Source organism: Terrapene carolina, unplaced genomic scaffold (assembly GCF_002925995.2).
Source record: "Terrapene carolina triunguis isolate 2854851 unplaced genomic scaffold, T_m_triunguis-2.0 Scaffold195, whole genome shotgun sequence".
Lineage (NCBI taxonomy): Eukaryota > Metazoa > Chordata > Testudines > Emydidae > Terrapene > Terrapene triunguis.
Window position 1 is genome coordinate 1188184 of NW_020664546.1, and position 22395 is coordinate 1210578.

At 48.0% G+C, this 22395-nt stretch overlaps 1 protein-coding gene across 1 annotated transcript in view; it reads left to right on the top strand.

The window, feature by feature from the left end:
* KDM5B (lysine demethylase 5B) overlaps positions 1–22395 on the top strand; it is a 199517-nt gene that overhangs the window by 28148 nt on the left and 148974 nt on the right. The window contains exons 3-4 of the mRNA XM_026655093.2: positions 2874–2996; positions 3620–3790. Coding sequence (XP_026510878.1) covers positions 2874–2996; positions 3620–3790 — 294 coding nt within the window. The remainder of the gene's footprint in view (positions 1–2873; positions 2997–3619; positions 3791–22395) is intronic.

Genomic DNA, 22395 nt, shown 5'->3' on the forward strand with positions numbered 1-22395 from the left:
TGCTAGCCTGGCGCGGAAAAGTTTCCTACCATGGAGGACGCAATAAGGCTGCTCTCCCCAGGAACCTGATGCAAAGGCTTTCAAATTACCTCCAGGAGAGCTTCGTGGAGATGTCCCAGGAGGATTTCTGCTCTATCCCCGGACATATTGACATAATTTTCCAGTAGCTGCACTGGCAAGGACTAAAAAGTAGAGCGCCTAGGGCAAAGTAATCATGAAATACCCATTGTTAATATTCCATTCCTGTTCTGTTCAAAATAAATGTTTACATGTTTAAAACACTTACCGACTGATCCTTCCCCTGATTCAGGGTCACGGTTAACGCCTTGGGAGGGTTGGTAGGGGATCTCCGTGAGGGTGATGAAGAGATCCTGGCTGTCGGGGAAATCAGCATTGTAAGCGCTGTCGACTGCCTCGTCCTCCTCATCTCCTTCCTCATCTTCCCCGTCCGTGAACATTTCCGAGGAAGCGGCCGTCGACAATACCCCATCGTCGGAGTCCACGGTCAGTGGTGGGGTAGTGGTGGCGGCCGCACCTAGAATGGAATGCAGTGCCTCGTAGAAACGGCATGTGTGAGGCTGGAATCCGGAGCATCCGTTTGCCGCTTTGGTCTTCTGGTAGCCTTGTCTCAGGTCCTTGATTTTCAAGTGGCACTGCGTTGCATCCCGGCTGTATCCTCTCTCCGTCATGGCTTTGGAGATCTTCTCGTAGATCTTCGCATTCCGTTTTTTCGATCGCAGCTCCGAAAGCACGGACTCATCGCCCCACACAGTGATCAGATCCAAGACTTCACGATCAGTCCATGCTGGGGCCCTCTTTCTATTCTGCGATTGCATGGTCACCTCTGCTGGAGAGCTCTGCATCGTTGCCAGTGCTGCTGAGCTTGCCACGATGTCCAAACAGGAAATGAGATTCAAACTGGCCAGACAGGAAAAGGAATTCAAATTTTCCCGAGGCATTTCCTGTGTGGCTGGTCAGAGCATCCGAGCTCGGACTGCTGTCCAGAGTGTCAACAGAGTGGTGCACTGTGGGATAGCTCCCGGAGCTATTAGCGTCGAATTCCATCCACACCTACCCTAATTCGACATGGCCATGTCGAATTTAGCGCTACTCCCCTCGTCGGGGAGGAGTACAGAAATCGATTTAAAGAGATCACTGTGTCGAGATAAATAGCTTCGTTGTGTGGATGGGTGCAGGGTTAATTCGATTTAACGCTGCTAAATTCGACATAACCTCCTAGTGTAGACCAGGCCTAACTCTGTACCAGGTCTCGTTGATGTTAATGATGGTGTAGCGTCTAAACACATAAGTCTGCTGAAATGTAATGTTAAAGTTCTCTTTGAGGGTGGAATAATTTTTTATCAAATGGAAGTGGACCAGATTGGTATGGATAACAACTTATTCTAAGTTTCATAGGGTTTAAAATATCAGCAAATGTTTTCTAAGCTCAAAGGTAGAGCTCTGATTCCAGCTAATATAAGATGAATCACAGCTCAGTTCTTGTAGACACTTTGTGGTGATAAAAATAAAAAAAATGTATTTTGATAGAATTAGGGTTTTATTAGAGTTTAGACCATTATTCATCTGGCACTTACCTGTCTGATTCAGAGTATGATTTTTTTTTTTTTTTAAAGTTACTGGTTGCTAGTTTTATAACATATGGAGATATACCTATCTCATAGAACTGGAAGGGACCCTGAAAGGTCATCAAGTCCAGCCCCCTGCCTTCTCTAGCAGGACCAAGTACTGATTTTGCCCCAGATTCCTAAGTGGCCCCCTCAAGGATTGAACTCACAACCCTGGGTTTAGCAGGCCAATGCTCAAACTACTGACCTATCCCTCCCCTCCCCCCCATGTTTTGCAGTAAAACATGTACTGGCAAATGCATTATGTGGTAGGGGAGAAAACATTTTTGGCAGCCAAAGGTTCTGTTTATTTGACCAGTGTTCACTACAGATACAGTGTAGATTCAGTAACTTTAAAGACAATTTGTGAAGATGACTTGAAAGATGAATCCCCTCACAGAAGGAAATTAATCCATGTAGTAAATCTCATTAATTTGTATTTGGGTAAATCCACAAATCTGCATCAGAAATGAATCTGTAGCTCTTTTGGGAGGAGGGGTGCAGGAAGGGGTCCTGTTGGGGCATGCCACATTACCCCATCCCTCTAATGCCCAGGGACCTAGTTACAGAATTTACTACTGGCGGGACTGGTGCTGCTTCTTACTCCAGCAAAGGAGGAGTAAGGTTGCTCTCACCATTGCCTGTGCACATCTGTGAGTGGGGAAGGTTTGCCACTCTGTAGGTCCTCCGCTGTGCTTCTTGCCTCAGTGATCTAGTCCTTTGGAGTGGATAGGTTTCCTAACAGAGCCAGTGAACATCATTACTGAGGATGGATCAGGTCTAACGCAGAGAATATAGAGGAGGTGACACTGGCTCTTAAGATTGAATAGCGAGTCTTTTTTAAAACAACTGATTCCAGTCATTGCCTTCAAATGGTGGATACATTGAAATTGAAATCACAATTGGTGGTATTAGCCGGGATGCCAAAGGCCCAGTGGAGACAGAAGTTTCCTTTCCCAAACAAATGTGATCAATCTATGATAGAGTTCAAGCACATTGACAAGGCTATACGTCTAGATATCTGGAGAACTTCAATTTCAATGCAGTCAATCCAGCATCTTTCCCAAATAAACAAAAATGAAAGGAAGCCAGTCATGTCTAGCTTTATTATACTAGGTGCAAATACATTTAAAGAGGGATTTTGGAACATAACCGAAGATCTGAACTTGAAAATGTTGTAATATTGAAAACATTGGGAAGTGGAAGCTAAATTGAACTGCATATTGAAAGCAGACTGTCTTCTGTTAGGCTCAGACCCGTGTGAAGCTGAATTTTCTGGACCAGATTGCAAAGTTTTGGGAGCTCCAAGGATGTACACTGAAAATTCCACATGTAGAGAGGAAGATCTTGGATTTATTTCAACTTAATAGGGTAAGACTATTTTTTTAAATAGCTTGTTTTCCTGCAAAAGATGTCATATTACTTCTGTTCCTCGACTGAAGTCAAGTCGTCTTTAGTAAGCTACTTCATTAGAGGGTTTTTAATATATGATTTAACGCCTTGAGACATATTCTGTGAAATGGATTCACGACAAGAGCGGGTTATATTGCACTAAAAAGTAGTGTTGGATAGCTAATTCAGTAGTAGAGCCTTAGAAATGCAGCCTGAGAGAATCCTCCAACTAGTCTGAACTATAAACCTGCATCTAATCTTCCCTTCTGGTGCATATTGTAAAGCATTATTTTGGGGAAGTTGTGTGACCTGTGTTATACAACAATTCAGATCATCACAATTGGTCCCTTCTGACCTTGGAATCTGTGAATCTATAAACTTTTTCAGAGGTCTTTAAGTTTTCTGACTAGCTAAGTAAAGGATTTAAGCTACAGCATTCTCTTAATGTGAAAACTGTATTTAAAGTATTTATTGCATATGGTAGCAGCTGCAAAAGGAAATGCTTTTTCCTTTGTAACTTTTTTTTTTTTTACTGGCAGTAGATCTTTATACACTAATGACTTTATTTTTGTATATGTGACCATTGTATTTTTCCTTTATAGCTAGTTGCAGAAGAAGGTGGATTTGACTTAGTCTGTAAGGAGAGAAAATGGACGAAAATAGCCATCAGAATGGGTTTTGCTCCAGGCAAGGCAGTGGGTTCACACATCCGTGCCCATTATGAACGTATTCTTTATCCTTACAACTTATTCCAATCTGGAGCTAGTCTACTGGTGAGTGGTGTTTGTGTTTGTGTGTTTGTTTTTTTCCCTCCTGGCTAGCTAACACCTGGATAAATTTGCCAACAACTAGTGGGTTGTTTCCTTTTTGGGGACCACTTCTAAAATCTTTAAAGATTGCATTTATATTTATTTCATAGACTTCATCTTGTTACTTAGATACTAAGGTCATGAGATGAGTATGTTAGTAATCCACAGACAGAACTTTATCAAATGGAAGGTAAAGTACTGGAATTTTGTGAAGGACTCTTCAAGGAAACCTCTTACCCGAAGACATGAAACCTGTTTGGACACTACCAGTTTGTATTTCCTCCTCTCTACAGTATTGAAAAAGCCTGATTTTTACAGCAGGTATTTAGACTTTCTGGAATGTCCTCTTTGTGACTCGTCTGTGCATTGCAGACTTTTAAAATATTCACAAACCATTTATTTGTCTATCTATCTGACAGAGAATAAATTAATATCATTTCCAGGAATAATTGAGATCCAAAGATAATGGATGGAATATGAGTCTTGTAACTTTATAACCATCTGTCAACTCACTTTGCATTTTTTTTTAATACATAATATGGTGAAAGATCTCCACTATGAAGAGAGAGAGAATGATATGGGAATGCTATTTTGATCATCCACGGAAATCATAATGCAGACTGCCAGTGTTGTTGCTGAGTTTTTCTAACATAAAATCTTCATGTTTGGTTTTTGGCCATTAATAAGTGCGACCGAGGGTTGAATGAGGATGGAAACTAATACAAGTACAAGACTTCTTTCAGATCAGTGTTGGTTTAGTTTGGAAACCAACATAGGTAGCACTTGCAGAAATCCATTTTAATCCGTGTTAACCACTCCCACCCTGACATGCTTTTCAACGTAGGTGGGTTTCATAATAAAAAAAATTTGTGAAGATTGTCTGCGTCTACAGTAAAGAGCAATGTTAGTGCCTGTTAGTTAGAGCTGTCAAAATGAGAATAGCGATTTGACATGAGCAAATCAGAAGAGACTGGAATGTCAGGCTCTTTATGTATCTTGTGGTTATCACATTGAAGACTAGTTTAAAAAATATCTGTAGGCTCTAAAATAAAATGTAATTCTGACCACTGGGTTTTAGACATATATGCTAATGTAGATTGTTTTCAATCTTTGGGATGAAAAACCTTAAGTCTAGGAAAACCATCTTATCAAATACACTTCACCTTTCCTCTGAAGTAATTCTTATTGCATGGTGGAAAGCAACAGCATTCCAATAAGGGGTTTAACTAGCATCTTTCCATTTTTGTTCACTCTGAACACTAAAGCAATTGTGGTTTCTCTTTTGTGAAAACATTTTGCTCTGTCAGATCTGATCCTGTTCTCTTTTTTTTTTTTTTTTTTTTTTTTTTTTTTTTTTTTTTTTTTTTTTTTGAGGTGGGAACATATAATTTAGTGTCATAAAATAGAGAGTTGGCTATGACCATAAATGCTCTGAAAATCTAAGCCTTTAGAACAGTTGTCTTTCACAGAACTGATGTTAAACACATGATTTCTCAGTAATGGACCATTTTAAGAATGCAAAGATTCTCAAGCGGCTGCTTGTGATCTCATTTAATGAGGTCACACTTCCTTTTAAATATAACTTTCCAAGCTCTCTCTTGCAATAGGCACCTGACATTTGTTCCAAACTGATGTGTTTAGTGGATCATGCAGTTCTGGAAAAGGTATGTTTAACTTCATTTATTAAATCCCATTTTCCCTCCTCCCCCCTCCCTCCCAAAAAGTTGCTGTTTTTAAATTGTTACTATAGTCGCTTTCCATCTTTCTGTGTGTTGTATTAATGTATGTTTTCTATTAATTGGATGAAAAACTGAGAGAATCCATAGAAATGTTTCTTTGGGCTCAGTTTTCACCCTGCTTAGATTTTATTTTTTGCTGATGTGCCTTCTATTAACTAATGAGTTTATTTTACAATGAATTATTTCTCCTTTGCATTGATATTTGATATCCCTGACCAAAGGTCATCTTTTTTGCATTCTGTCACAAGTTCTCAGTAAGCAGTGGTTTCCCAGATGCTGCTTGTACAGCTGTCCTTTTTATTATCTATTCAGTTCTTTCCGGAGTATCTGGGCTTCAATGATTTCATTCTTAGATAAGATACTGCTACTGGATTTTACAGCTGTCCGTTTCAGACATGTTTTCCCTTTCTTTGATATTTCAATAAGCCTTTAAAAGAAACTCTGTTTGCAGCAAGCCAAGATCATCTATAAAAGACTAGTATGTGCAGTCTGAGAAACTATTTTGTAATTGATGGCACCTACTATATTGCATTGATGTTGTGAAAGCCAAGAATAGAGAGAGCAGTTTTTTTTTCACTCGCTAGTATGGTGTAGCTTAGAATGTGTTCAGTCCCATGCACAGCCTGAATTTATTATGAGTATTATGCCTTAAATATATTTTTTAATTGCCTTTTTGGAAAATGTCCTATCAAAGAACTTCCTACGTTGTACCATCTGCATACATAATATAGTAGTGAAACAGGAAATTTGGTGCTTAACGAGTAGTTTTTCATTGAAACCTTAGCATTTATGGTTCAGTAAATCCAAAAATCTAAAAATGGAGACAGAAAGGAAGACGTGTGTGGATGATCAAAACAGGCAAAGCTGACTTTATAGTCTGCAAATTAATAGGTGCTTAAAGAAGTGCCCCCAAAAAGTAATTTTATTCATCATTGCCCGTTTAACACTGGGCTAGATGTGTCTCAGTTGTATTGCCCAGAATAATTGTGTATAAGGACATGGATAAATATCAGTTGCCTTACATGTAAGGGATAGCAGATGTGAAGCATGCTTACGATTCTTCAAACTGTAGCTAGTGAATGAAAAGTCCTTGCAACTTATTCTAAAGACCCTTAAGGTAAACCTGCACATTTTTTCCTAAGATTATTTTCTGATTCAAGCAGCCTAAGTATTATAAATACACCAGGTCTTGCTCTTGTTTATATTAACAACTCAGCTCAGGTCATCTCTACACTAGAACTTCTGCTGCCTTGCAGTTGCTGATGTTGCTAGAGTACATGCACTCTTGGCTGTTTTTGCTTGCATCACATATAAGAGGTTATATTGGCAGAAGCTGTGGTGCACTATGTATAGGCATCCCCATATCTCTACATCACTGTCCAGCACAGTGCTTTGCAGAACATTTTTGCAATGCATTGTGGAACACCCGCACTTCACTCGGGGAATTATGGGAGCTCGGGGTCAAGTTCCTACAATTTCCTTTCTTGCATTCCCTAAAGCTTCTTCTTAGATGATCATGTTCATGTCTTTTTAAAAATTCCCACTGTTCCTTGTACTGGTTTTGTTCTCTTTGCCTTCTCGCTATTAGAAATATGGATCCAGAACAGTTAAGCGGAGCTCTCGTGTCTGGTTTTAGAGACAGGACGTGATTATTCTGTATTTGCAGAACTTCAGTGACCGCCACTGTAACAGTGAACAGTGGTGCTTTGATGAAGATGAGACAGGATGCACTGAGGTGGATGAGTGAATGATGTGGACAGTGCATAGAAACTTCAGGATGCTTCAGACATTTGTTGATCAGCACCACACAGTGGATCAGCATTTTTGGACCAAGAAACAAGCACTGAGCGGTGGAACACATCACATTGTGATACAGATCTGTGGCAATCAGCGGTGGCTGCAAAACTTTGAGATGTGGGAGGCTATGTCCCAGCCATCCAGTGCAGAGACACCAGAATGAGAGCTGCTTTGACAGTGGAAAAGCATCTAGCAATCATGCTCTGGAAGCTTGTAGCCTCATACTACTTTTGGGCTGTGGGCAATCAGTTCAGAATTTTAAAATCTACTGTGGGGGCAGTTGTCATCCTGGTGTGCAAGGCCATGAAGCCTTTTGTGCTGCACAGTATTGAGACTCTGGGGAACATGCAAGAAATAGAAGGAGGATTTGAAGCAATGTCCATTTCCCCCCCACCCCCCTCCCACCCCAAAAGTGTGTGCAGGGTGATAGAGGAGATGCAAATTCCAGTTCTGGGCCATCCCACCTTGCCACTGAGTACATGAGCAGAAAGGGTACTTTTCCATGGCTGTGCAAATACTGATAGATCACTGGGGACATTTCACTGACGTTGTTGGATGGACAGTGTGTGTATGTGACACTTGCATTTTGAGGTATACTGGACTTTTCCAAAAGATGCAAGCATCAGGGCCGGCTCCAGGCACCAGCGAAGAAAGCAGGTGCTTGGGGCAGCCAATGGAAAGGGGCGGCACGTCCGGGTCTTCGGCGGCAGGTTCCTCAGTGCCTCTCCGAGCGAAAGACCCGCCGCCGAAGAATGAAGCGGTGCGATAGAGCTGCTGCCGAAGTGTCGCCAATCGCGGTTATATCTCTCTCTTTACCACCCCACCCCACCCCGCTTGGGGCGGCAAAAAAGCTGGAGCCGGCCCTGGCAAGCATGGACATACTTCCCAGACTGACACATTCATTTGGGTGGGGTTGAAATGCTAATAGTGATTCTGGGGGAACCAGCCTATCCTTTGCTTCCCTTGTTTATGAAACCATACACTGGATGCCCGTACATTAGCAAGGAGAGTTACCTAGTGTCTGAGCAGGTGCAGGATGACTGTTGAATGTGCTTTTGCTAGGTTGAAAGGCCTCTGGCGATGTCTCATGGGAAGGCTGGATCTCAGTAAGGCAACTATTCTTGTTGTAGAATAATATTGCATAATATTTGTGAAGTGAAGGGAAGGGGAAACTTTACTGTCAGGGTGGAGTGGGGAAGTGGAAAGACTGTCTGCTGATTTTGAACAGCCAGACACAAGGACAGTAACTAAAGTCCATCAAGGAGCTATATGGCTGAGGGAGGCCTTAAAATATCACTTTAACAGTGTGCCATATTATTGTGGTGTGCTACTTTTGTGTACTTTGTGTTTTGCCTTGAATCTGGATTTTAAATGATTTGTAAATATCTGTTATGAATTTGAGAGTAGGTGATGCTTTGGTCTTTAACATTTGTTTGACACCCAATAAATATTTTGTGATTTTTTTTTCCAGAAAACCACAATTTTGTGTGCAAATAAACAATGAACAAATTTATTAGCAACAGTAAACTTTGAGGGTTGACACCTATATAACCATATTAAGCTTTACATCTATATTACTAGTGTTAAATAAGCAAAGTTCTAGGTGTCTGTCAGTGTATGCATAGTCATAGTTCTCCTTGTTTTCCACTATCAAAGAATTGTAGGGAAAAGGCTGTAGGTTGTGCTAGTGCCGTGTGTGTGTGTGTGTGTGGGGGGTGTATGGTCTTGTGGACACTGAATTGTGAATGAGATGCAAAGGCTGTGGGGGAGGTGGTCTTTGGATGTTTTGGATAATTCTGCAACATCTTTTTGCTTGAGCAGAGTCATGTTCCTGGTGCACTGGTTGATGTACCTTTTGGCCGCTCTGGTTTTCCTTGAATAGTTGGTCCTTCCAATTCTGATCCATCTGACTGATCTCCATGTGGTCCCTCCAATCCGTACTCTCCCGGACAGCAGCCTCTTCAGACTGGAGAAGCTTCAAAAACATATCCTCACTTTTCCACTTCTTTCATCTTCTGATCAGGGTCAATCTTCTAGCAGGTGTGAATGGGGATGCCTTTCAAGGACACCACAGCCAAGGAGTGTGATAAACAAAAAGGTAGAGAGATATTGTAGATTTACAGTGGGAGTAGAAAGGAAGAGATAAGCCTCAAAACTCCCTAAAAATTTCCCCATAAAGATCTTTTATAAAAGTATGCGGTGATCAGACTAGCTTTGGTTCAGCTTTCTTTGGAACTGCTCTGTTGCTCCAGGCTTGGTGAGTAGCATGAAGTTCTCATTGTAAGTCCATAGTCATGAAGGTGGGGGGCTGCTGGGTAAAAAGTAGCTAAAATTGTTAAAGGAAGAGGTGACTATGGCTGATATCGCTCCTGAGGGTGACGAAGGCCTAAAGAAGGCGGCTCAAGCCTTCCCTGCCCTGTATCCTACCAGGCTGTTCAGTGATGGTGCCAGTTGGACTCATCTCAGAGTGGCATACCAAGGGGGAACAAACAAGACCACCCTTCCTAGAAATGGCTGGAAAAGGATTGGAGAGTGTCTCCTAGAAGATTTATGAAGATTAATCCAGAGGATGGAAGGGACATCTGTGTACAGATCAGCAAAATACTCCTCAAGAGTGAAGAGTTGTTCCCATTGCCTACTACCAGAAGCCAAAGAAAAGAACCCCAGAACCAATGACTCCGCCTCTACTTCTATTCAAGCAGAGCATGAGAGGGATTTGTTTTGGTCTAGGGAAAAATTGATTTGTAAATCAGAGCACTGTCTTTTGCTGTCTACATTACATGCCTACTCTTAAAAATCAGGTACTCTGATTGGATAGTCACTGGGTTGCTTGTAAGAGATATTCTTTATTGAGGAGTGTCCCTGTGGGTGCTCCACTTAGGGTGTCTTGGTGCCCTGCACTTGTAATTGGAGATTTGTAGTAGCAGTGCCCTGGTTGGCCGCCTCGCACCGCTCCGAGCGGTTACCTAGCCTGTGTAGCCAACTGACCACCAGTTCCTTCTCTATCGCCTTTGGCTTGAGTCGGAGTGACAGCAGCGTCTCTCCAAATATGTAGATAGCTCAATATTTCTCTTTCTATCCCATAAATCCTAGTTAATTTGAGTTAACTTTTAGTTTTTATTTTCTTCCATATAAATTTTTTTTTTTTATTAGTCATAGTTTTTCCTCTTTCACCACCTGGAGGACCGCCATCAATGACAACTAAATAAAAATGGGCTGACCCCATTTTTCTCTAGAGCTGTCCTCTTTCAGGCATGCCTGGTTCCCCTGGCTTGAAATGCTGCCTGACCTGCAGGCTCTCAATACCCATTTCTGAAAGCCACGCTCAGTGCATCCACTGCCTCAGAGACCCATATTCCCCAAAAGTATCCTCATTGTAAAAAACTGACTGCCAGGACATGGAAGGCCAGGGATCTTCAACCTAAATTACTAATGACGGAGAAATCCCTCAGGCCAGCCTCCGACCCAGAGTCCAGGCCAACGGTCACCAGCAGCAGACAGGGGCACTACAACTAAGACTGCCTCTAAGAACCTTGTCCCTAAAAAGGTGACCAAACACCGCTCTCATTCATCTCCACAGTGAGAACGCCTAAAAGAAAATGGTCTCTCGGCGAAAAATCTGCCCTGGTACCGATGGCACCGAGAGGCAACGGGAACGTCCGGTACAGAGACATCCCAAGGACCCAGTATGGGCAGGCTCTCAGTCAGGTGCGCGCCCAATGGTGCTGAAGAACATCCCGGCACTGACTAGTGCAATGGCGCCACCTACTGCACATACACAGCTCAGCAAGATCTCAGCACTGACAATTCTCACCCTCTTCTCTCAGACTGCCCTGCCATCTCCAGCATTTCGGCAGACAGGCAGACCTGGCAGTTTCTTCTGCTCCTGGGACCCCCTTATTCAGTACCAACGGTACTTCAGCGAGGCTCGCACCAAGCCAGATCCTCACTCAAGGGGCTTCAGTGTCTCCCCTCTCTAGTGATGATGATGAGGGGAGGACGACACAGGGATGTACACCCCTCACCACTTCTCTCTTCATTGGTAGACACACGAGGCTGGCAGGCTCAACCTTGGATGCCACCTCCTATTGCTCTGCCACCCAACTGGCCATACTAGGACCCTTGGGCCATCTATAGAGCCCAGAACATTAGGCCTCCTAACCCACCAGCCTCCAGAATACCCTGCTCTCCCTCTCCAACAGACCCAGCTCCTTCAGAGGCCCAGGATGAGGAGACTGAAGAACAGGAGGAGTCACCTTGCCACCTACACACATTTCATCGTCGTCACCAGATGAAACAATTATGCTACCACCCCCCAGTTTGGGGGATGCCGTCAAGCCATTTCAGAACCTCTTTAAGAGGGTAGTGGAATCCCTCAACATCTCCTTGTCTGAGCTCCTTGAGACACAACATAAGTGAACAGACATTCTCTAGGCGTCCCCATCAGCAAAAATATGCTGCCATAATGGAACCTGTGAAAACCATCTGGCAGACACCTGCCACAGCCCCTCCCTCCTGCAAAAGGTTGGACAAAAAATATTACGTGCCGGCAAAAGGGGCTGAATTTCTATTTACCCACCCCACTCCTAATTCACTGGTGGCGAAGGCAGTAAATCAAAGGGGCAAACAACAACAGTCTAGATCCACCCCTTACGACAAGGACTGAAAGAGGCTAGACCTCTTTGAGAGCAAAGCTTATTCTTCCGCCACCTTACAATTCTGCATTACAAATTACTCTGCACTGCTGGCAAAATATACGCACAATCTGTTTTCTAAAATGTCATCCTTTATTGAACACCTGGTGGAAGACGAGAGAAGTGTAGAAATCCAACATCTCCGAAGGCTGTCTTGTTGCAAGGATGGCCCAATCCCTTGATTCCGTGGACACAGCAGCATGCTCCATTGCGAACTCCATTGTCATGCGTCTGGCATCCTAGCACCACCTATGTGGATTCTCTAGGGAGGTGCAGGCTACTCTGGAAGGCCTACCCTTTGAGAGGCAGAAATTGTTTGCAGAATCCACAGACGTGTCCCTACATACTTTAAAGGACTCTCAGGCCACCTTAAAGACTCTAGGCATCTATGTCCCTCGAAGCAAGAAAAAGCAAGGCAGGTTTTACAACCAAAAATTCTGGGCTGCACCATACTCTCAGCCCCAAAGACATTATAGCCGATGCCGCACACATGGGCAGACGGGGCGAAGGCAGAATCAAGACCAGCCTTCCACATCCCAGCCTTCCACCTCCAGGCAATCGTTTTGAAGGACTGGTCGAGGGCCTGAGACCTCTATACTTTCTATTTCCGGATCTCAACCCCATTTTAATGCCATTCAGAGACCGCCTGTCACCACATTACCCAGTCTGGAACAACATCACTACAGACAAATGGGTCCTGGAAATTATCCAGCAGGATTACTCCATCCCATTTATTTCTATCTCACCTATCTATCCCCTTCCCCTGTCCCTCTTCAGGGACTCCTCTTATGAGCCCCTGTTACAACAGGAACCAGTACCAGCTCTACACAGGGGAAGAGGATTTTATTCCCATTATTTCCTCACTTAGAAAAAGAACGGCAGATGGAGACCCATTCTGGATTTATGCAAACTCAACAAGTTTGTGAGAACTCAGTGATTCAAAATGCAATAAGGAGTCCGGTGGCACCTTAAAGACTAATAGACTTATTTGGGCATAAGCTTTCCTGGGTTAAAAACCCATTTCTTCAGATGCATGGAGTAAAAATTACAGGGCCAACACTGGTTCTCCACTTGAGGTAACTCCCTTCTCTTCATGTATATAATGCTTGCATCTGTAATTTTCACTCCATGCATCTGAAGAAGTGGGTTTTTTTTACCCACGAAAGCTTATGTCCAAATAAATCTGTTAGTCTTTAAGGTGCCACCGGAATCCTTGTTGTTTTTATGGATACAGACTAACATGGTTACCCCCGATTACTTGATTCAAAATGGTGACCCTATAGACGATAATTCCGGCATTAGAGAAAGGAGATTGGCTCTTGTCCCTCGACCTACAAGACACTTACTTTCATGTCACCATTCACCCAGCACACAGAAGATTCTTGCGCTTCACCCTTGGACATCAACATTATTAGTACAAAGTGCTACCCTTTGGACTGTCAGTCGCCCCAAGGGTCTTCTCCAAGGTCCTCACCATCACTGCAGCTCACCTCCGCAGACTAGGAGTCATGATTTTTCCATACTTGGACGACTGCCTGTTAAGAGCACCAACACAGCGGGCAGCACTAGAAGCCACACAGACCACAATAGCCCTCTTTATGAACCTCAGACTTCAAATAAATCTTCAGAAGTTCAGCTTGGTCTCTGTCCAACAATTTGGAATTTATAGGGGCCTATCTTGACTACCTTACGGCAACAGCGAGGTTACCCCAACAGCGCTTCCTCAACTTAAACACTCTGATTACTACGGTCACAGACAGCCCACAAACGTCTGTCAGGACATGCCTACAACTTCTGGGGCACGTGGCTACTACGACTTTCATCATCAAACATGCCAGACTACATATGAGATGCCTACAAGCCTGGCTTCGCACTTGCTATATACCACACATGCGCTCCCTCAACAGGTGGCTCACCATGCCCCGCAAGGTAAAGGATTCCCTCGAGTGGTGGACACAACCACAAAACGTCTGCTTAGGTGTCCCATTTCAACAGAAAGCTCCTACCATAACGATCATCACGGTTGCCTCCCTCATGGGATGTGGAGCTCACCTGGGCGACAACATGATCCAAGGTCATTGGTCCGCAGCGGAAGACAATTTGCATATAAGCATACCAGAACTAAGAGCAGTCAGAAACGCATGCGAGCATTTTCTTCCTCTAATCCACAACACTACTATCAAAGTCCTTACGGACAACACAGCATGCATGTTCTACATACACCGCCAAGGGGGAGCCTTATCATACCCTCTGTGCATGTAGGCAATACACCTCTGGAATTGGTGCATCCCCAACAATGTAGACATCTCGGCATCCTACCTGCTGGGACATCAGACTTCTCACAAATCCACGAGTGAGAGATGGATTATGCAACTCTCACCACCATATTCAACCTATGGGGATTCCCCACTATAGACCTATTTGCAACAACAAAGTGATCCTACGTCTGCACCCCAAATTCATACCCAAGGTAGCCTTGCAGTTTCATCTAAATCAACCTATATACTTACCTGTGTTTTTCCTGAAACCACATGCCAACAACAGGGAGGCTTTTCTTCACATGCTCGACGTCTGCAGAGCACTAGCCTTTTTTACCAAGAAAGAACAAAAACGTTTAGAAAATCATCTCTTCTCTTCTCTTTCTCTCTGACAGAACGATCAAAGAGTCAGACTATCTAAATGGATGTCGGGCTGTATCTATTTGTGTTACCAGCAGAGCAACCTCCTGGCTCCACCAGAGTGTCATCAACATCAACAGCATTCCTCAATATTATACCCATCACGGACATTTGCAAAGCAGCTACCTGGGCCTCTGCTCACACTTTTACCAGGGCCGGCTCTGGCTTTTTTGCCGCCCCAGGCAAAAAAGCCTCCGGCCGCACCCCCCCCGCCGCGGGGAGGGCGGCCGGAGCCCTGGGAGGAGGGCGGCCGGAGCCCCGGCGGGGGCTCCGCTCTCCCCCCGGCGGCCGTGGGGGAGGACGGCCAGAGTGCCGGGGGGAGGGCGGCGAGCCCGGCCATGGCCCCGCTCTTCCCGGCGGCCAGAGTGCCGCGCCGTCCCCCTCCAGGTGCCGCCCCAAGCACAAGCTTGGTGGGCTGGTGCCTGGAGCCGGCCCTGACTTTTACTAAACACTATGCTCTCGAGCAACGATCAGCTGCAGACACACAGCTTGGACTCTCGGTGCTAGCCACCATCAATAAAACAACTCCGAAGTCCCCCCTCCACTGAGGGGCACTGCTCCATAGTCACCTAAAGTGAAGTCACCGACAGGGGACACTCCTCAAAGAAGAAGAGGTGGTTACTCCCCCTGTGCAGTAACTGAGGTTCTTCGAGATGTCCCTGTGAGTGCTCCACTATTCTCCCCCCCCCCCCCACTTTGGAGTTTCACGTGATCCTCTGGGGTAGAGAAGGAACTGGGGGTCAGTTGGCTGCGCACACTAGGTAACCGCTCGGAGTGGTGCGAGATGGGTGCCGCGTGTGCACGGCCAACCATGGCACTGCTACTACAATTCTCCGATTACAAGCGCAGGGCGCCAAGACACCTAAAGTGGAGCACCTACAGGGACAACCATCTCGAAGAACCTCAGTTACTGCACAGGGTGAGTAATCTTCTCTTTTTAATTTCCTATGTACTTAATTTTTATGGTGAAGTTGTAATAATTGATTTTTCTAATATGTTAGTGTTTTATAATGCTGAAATTCTACCTTGATGCTAAAACATGCTGGCTACTCTTAGTCTCTTATTTTATTGCCAGTACAAGTTTATTTTAAAAATTGGCTACTTTCAAGGTCAATTCCTTTGTTCTCTGACAGCATGAATGAGTGCCATTTTGAAAGAGGGGAGGAATCATAGCATATCAGGGTTGGAAGGGACCCCAGGAGGTCATCTAGTCCAACCCCCTGCTCAAAGCAGGACCAATTCCCAAATAAATCATCCCAGCCAGGGCTTCGTCAAGCCTGACCTTAAAAACCTCTCAGGAAGGAGATTCCACCACCTCCCTAGGTAACCCATTCCAGTGCTTCACCACCCTCCTAGTAAAAAAGTTTTTCCTAATATCCAACCTAAACCTCCCCCACTGCAACTTGAGACTATTACTCCTTGTTCTGTCATCTGCTACCACTGAAAACAGTCTAGATCCATCCTCTTTGGAACCCCCTTTCACATAGGTGAAAGCAGCTATCAAATCCCCCCTCATTCGTCTCTTCTGCAGACTAAACAATCCCAGTTCCCTCAGCCTCTCCTCATAAGTCATGTACTCTAGCCCCCTAATCATTTTTGTTGCCCTCCGCTGGACTCCCTCCAATTTTTCCACATCCTCCTTCTAGCGTGGGGCCCAAAACTGGACACAGTACTCCAGATGAGGCCTCACCAGTGCCGAATAGAGGGGAATGATCACGTCGCTCGGTCTGCTGGCAGTGCTCTTACTTATACAGCCCAAAATGCTGTTAGCCTTCTTGGCAACAAGGGCACACTGTGGACTCATATCCAGCTTCTCGTCCACTGTAATCCCTAGGTCCTTTTCTGCAGCACTGCTGCCTAGCCATTCGGTCCCTAGTCTGTAGCAGTGCATGGGATTCTTCCATCCTAAGTGCAGGACTCTGCACTTGTCTTTGTTGAACCTCATCAGGTTTCTTCTTCTTCGAGTGATTGCTCATGTGTATTCCACAGTAGGTGTGCATGCTCGCCATGTGCACCGGTCCTGGAAGTTTTTCCCTTTGCAGTACCCGTAGTGGGGGAGCACCGCTGCGACCCCTGGAGTGGTGCCTCTACATCGCGCTATGAGGGGAGCTACGCACTCCCCCCACCCTCAGTTCCTTCTTGCCGCCAGTGAAGGTAGTCGGAACTTCGTGCTCCAGCTCTGCTGTAGCACTTCTAGCCTTAGTAGTACAACTCTTCTTCACAGATTGCTTCTCTAGTTAGTTGCCTGGCTCGGGGCATGCCCTGTGCCCCAGGCTTCAAGTCGTGCGACTCCTGTCGCAGTTCTATGCCCAGGAGCGACCCACACTCTGTGTCTTCACTGTCTGGGCGAGACTCATGTAAGTGAGCATTGTAAAATCTGCAGATCGTTTAAGCCTCGAACGAAGCGTGAAAGAGATATCCGACTCTGGGCCCTGCTAATGGAGTTGGCATTGGCCCCGGCATGCCGACCCGACTCGGCGCCGGGCACCGCGTCGTCGGTGCGGAGTGAGGCTCCATCCACCAGTCAGCACCGCTCCCCCGCCAAGAAGCAAGGGAAGACTGAGCGGTGCCGAGAGAAGGACAGGGGTGAGGCCGGACCCGAGTTGGGCAGCCCACGATCCCCCTCGGGACCCAGACCTCCGACTTGCGCTGAGCGGAGTAGTCCGGTCCCTTCCACGCATGCCTCTCCTGCGGTGAGAATGCCGTCGACGCCGGAGGCAGCACAGGCAGCGCGTGACATCCTCACCCTTCCGGTGCCGGGTGCGCCGCCTGAGATGGGCCCCCGATCCCGAGGGAAGCCGCCGCTGGGAGCTCATCAATCCTCTCCGGTCCGGCATAGCCCCCGCTCCGAGGACGAGGTACCTACCTGTTCCGCGAGGCCATCCCGTAGCCTGCACCAGACTTCCACTCCATTGGCCGATTCGCCTGAGAGGGAGTCTCGATGGTCCTCCACTACCCAGAGGAGTGGCAGGCACCGAGACAAGAGGCGTCGACGCTCCTCTTCCCACCGAAGATATAGGAGCAGGTCTCGACGCCATAGGCACCGACGCTCAGATTCGAGTGTTCGCTCGGACAGATGTCATGCTCGGAGTGCCCCTTGACCATCACAGTCACCGAGGCCTCGTAGCCATGGTCGCCGGGGGAAATCTAGAGGCAGCACCTCCGACTGGTACAGGTCTTCGTCGTCGAGGTCTAAATCTTGAGGTCGGCACCGACACGGCCGTGGATGCTTCTGACGCTCGTACAGCACCGTGCGTTCCTCAGCGACTTCCGCACCCAGCAGCCCATCCCCGGGTTGCGTCGCCTCTCAGATCAAGCGGCTCCACTCGGTCCCCAAGTGGGTCAGTGGCAAGGGGCACCTTGGCAAAGGCAGTGGTGTCAGTGGGCACCATGGCCCCAATTACCTGCACCAGCGAGACCCCGTTCGGTGGCCGGGGCATGACAGGTACAATCAACATCCCCACCTCGGCACTGGGAAAAGTCAGCCGGCACCGAACCAGCGGCACTGCACCCGGGCTCAGACTTGGGGGTTGAACCACCGGTACCGCCCGACGCCCTGGGGGCAGAACCAGTCCCCTCACCAGCACCGGAGGACTCCATAGCAGCGCCACCACCTGCCCTACAGGAAGATTTTAAGGCTCACCAAGAACTCCTTAGGCAGGTGGCCTCGAATCTCCAGCTTTAGGCTGAGGAGATGGAGGAGCCATTGGACACCCTGTTCAACGTGTTGTCCTCGGCACCGGGCCGTGTGGCCCTACCCTCTCCACCAGGGGGTGGCCAACATATCGACTTCGCTTTGGCAAACCCCGGCTTCCTTGACGCCTATTTCTAAAACTGCGGAGAGAAAGTATTTGGTGCCGGCAGAGGGGAAAGAATACTTGTACTCTCACCCGGCACCCAACTCTCTGGTGGTGGAGTCTGTAAACCACCGAGAGAGGCGTGGTGAACCTGCGCCCACTGCCAAGGATAAAGATGCCAGGATACTGGATACCTTCGGCAGGAAGGTTTATTCATTGGTGAGTTTCCAGCTCAGGGTGGCAAATTACCAAGCCCTACTGAGCCGGTATGATTTTAACTTATGGGGGTCCCTGCCAAAGTTCAAACCTCTTCTCCAGGAAAGGGACAAGAGGGAGTTCAGAGCTTTGGTCGATGAAGGAGCGGTGGCAGCGGCGAAAGCGGCTCTTCAAGCGGCTTCGGACGCGGCGGATACAGCGGCCCGTTCGATGGCTTTGGCCATTTCCATGCGCTGGGTGTCGTGGCTCTCGCTGTCTGGGCTGTCTGCGGAGTCCCAGACCCTCATGCAGGACCTGCCCTTCGACGGGAAGGCCCTGTTTGCGGATCAAACAGACATCCGTCTGCATGGGATGAAAGACTCCCGCGCCACTCTGCAAACTCTGGGCCTATATGTCCCACCAGCAAAGGACAAACACAGGCCACAGACCTCGGCTCCTCCAGCTAGAGGCAGATATGAGCCCCCACCTAAGAGGCCGAGGGAGCAGAGATGCAGGTCCCAGTGCCAGTCCCGCTCGGCCCCACGACCTGGCCCCTCAAAGGGCAAGAGGCAGGGGAAGAGGCGTTTTTGACTCTTTGTGGGGGGCCACCGGGCCTGTTGCCAGGGAAGCCCCCCAGTTAATAAAGTTTGTGTTCTGCAACCGTTTATCTGCCTTCCAAGTGCAATGGTCCCGTATAACGTCGGACCAGTGGGTCCTCAGCACCATTTCCAAGGGCTACGTGTTGCAGTTCGCTTTGCGCCCCCCCCCCCTCCATCACCCCCTGCCCCCGGAGGTACCCAGGGACCCGGAGCACACCCTCCTTCTAGACCAGGAAGTGACGCGCCTCCTCACCCTGGGCGCGGTGGAGAAGGTACCTCGGGAATTCCAGGGCAGAGGTTTTTACTCCCGGTATTTCCTGATTCCGAAGGCAAAAGGTGGGCTCAGGCCCATCCTCGACCTGCGGAACCTCAACCAGTTATGGTCCATTACAAGTTCCGTATGGTTTCCCTGGCCTCTATTATTCCATCCCTAGACCCGGGGGATTGGTTTGCAGCCCTGGACCTCCAGGATGCTTATTTCCACATCCATATTTTCGAGAGTCACAGGTGCTTCCTCCGCTTCCTGGTAGGGTGGGACCACTACCAGTTTATGGTCCTTCCCTTTGGCCTCTCCACGGCCCCCATGGTTTTTACCAAATGCATGGCAGTAGTGGCAGCCCACCTCAGGAGGAACGGGCTGCAAATTTTCCCCTACCTGGACGACTGGCTGCTCAAGGGCAAGTCTCGGTCCCAGGTGCAGGCCCGGATGAAATTCCTGCTGGCCACTTGTGAGAGTCTAGGCCTTGTGGTGAACGAGGACAAGTCCACGCTAGTGCCGGTTCAGCGTATACACTTCATAGGAGCGCTGTTAGACTCGGTGGTGGCCACGGCCTCTCTCCCCAGGGACAGGTTCGAGACACTCAAAAGTCTCATAGCTTCAGTCACAGCCTTCCCCGTGATGACAGTAAGGGTGTGCCTTCAAATCTTAGGCCACGTGGCAGCATGCACCTCCGTGGTGCGACATGCCAGGCTCAGAATGAGGCCCCTCCAACTCTGGCTGGCCTCCCAATATTCCCAGGCCAGGGAAGACAACCTGGACAAGGTTGTCACGTTCCCTCCCAACATAGTGGCCGACCTGCAATGGTGGTCCCTCCCGAACAACGTTACAAGGGATCCCCTTCCGAGAGACCCCTCCCTCACTAGATCTGGTGTTGGATGCCTCGGACCTGGGGTGGGGAGCCCATGCGGGGAGCTTCTAAACCCAGGGCAGATGGTTGACCTCAGAATTGTCCCTGCACATAAACGTCAGGGAACTCAGGGCGGTGCGCCTGGCATGCATAGCTTTCAGCATGCACCTACGGGGAAAGATGGTCAGAGTCCTCACGGACAATACGGCCGTGATGTGTTACATCAACAGGCAAGGGGGCATGCGCTCCTCGGCTTTTTGCCAGGAAGCCCTGGACCTATGGGAATTCTGCATAGCCCACGATATCTCTCTGAGGGCTTTTCACCTACCCAGCACACGCAATACGTGAGCCGATCACCTCAGCTCCCACCAATACGAGTGGTCACTCCACTGGGAGGTCGCCTGGCAACTCTTCCGAGAGTGGGGAGCTCCCCAGGTAGATCTCTTTGCTACCGCCTAGAATTGTCTTTGCCCCCAGTTCTGCTCCACGGCTGGAGTGGGCAGGGGCGCGATCTTGGACGCATTCCTGATTTGGTGGTTGGGCCACCTGTTCTATGCCTTTCCACCATTCCCTCGATAGGCAAGGTCTTACAGAAAGTTAAGGCAGAGAGGTCGAGGGTTATCCTCATAGCCCCGGATTGGGCCCGGCAATATTGGTACGGAACCCTCCTGCAACTTCTAGCGTCCCCCCCCGCAGGCTGTCGCTTCGGCCAGATTTCCTCTCCTGGGGGGGGGATGCCTCCTCCATCCCAACCTGGCCACGCTTCATCTGACAGCGTGGCTGCTCCATGGTTAGACGAGGAGGAAGAGAGGTGTTCGGAGGATGTCAGGTGAGTTCTGCTGGAAAGCAGAAAGCCGTCCACACGACGGACCTACCTGGCCAAATGGTCTAGGTTCTCTAGATGGGCGAGAGAAAGGGGTACTTCCCCATCATCCGCATTGCTCCAACTCATTGTCAATTACCTCCTGTCCCTTAGGACCCAGGGGCTAGCTCCCGCCTTGGTCAGGGTACACTTAGCGGCCATTTCGGCTTTCCACCCTCCAGTGCATGGTCACTCGGTATTTTCCCATCACATGACATCCCGGTTTTTGAAAGGACTGGATCGGGCATTCCCTTATGCCAGGCCCCCGGTCCCGCTATGGGACCTGAACCTAGTGCTCTGCCGCCTCATGGGTCCCCCCTTTGAACCCTTAGCCACGTGTTCCTGGTCCCACTTATCATGGAAAGTAGCGTTCCTGGTGGCTATCACCTCAGCCCGCCGTGTCTCGGAGCTTAGGGCCCTAACCTCGGAACCCCCATAGACGATCTTTCACAGGGATAAGGTCCAGCTTCGCCCACACCCTGCTTTTCTGCCGAAGGTGGTCTCAACCTTTCATATGGATCACGACATTTTCCTTCCGATACTCTGTCCCAAGCCCCATTCCTCCAATGAGGAACGATGCCTACACATGCTAGATGTGCGTAGGGCGCTGGCCTTTTACCTAGACCAAACCAGGCCATTCCGGAAATTCCCGCAACTTTTCATTGCATCGCCAAACGCATGAGGGGGCAACCGGTTTCTACCCAGCGAATTTCCAGCGGGATCACCTCGTGCATACGCATGTGTTACGACCTGGCAGGGGTTCCCCCGCTGCCTATCGTGAAGGCACATTCTACGAAAGCTCAGGCCTCGTCGGCCGCCTATGTAGCTCACATCCCTATTCAGGACATTTGTAGAGCTGCCACGTGGTCCTCTGTCCACACCTTTTCATCGCACAATGCGATCATCTCCCAAACATGAGATGACACCGGGTTTGGTAGTGTGGTACTCCGTCCCGGAAACCCTTAAACTCCTACCCACCTCCATCAGATATAGCTTGGAGTCACCTACTGTGGAAAACACATGAGTAATCACTTGAAGAAGAAAGGACAGTTACCTGTTCCGTAACTGGCGTTCTTCGAGA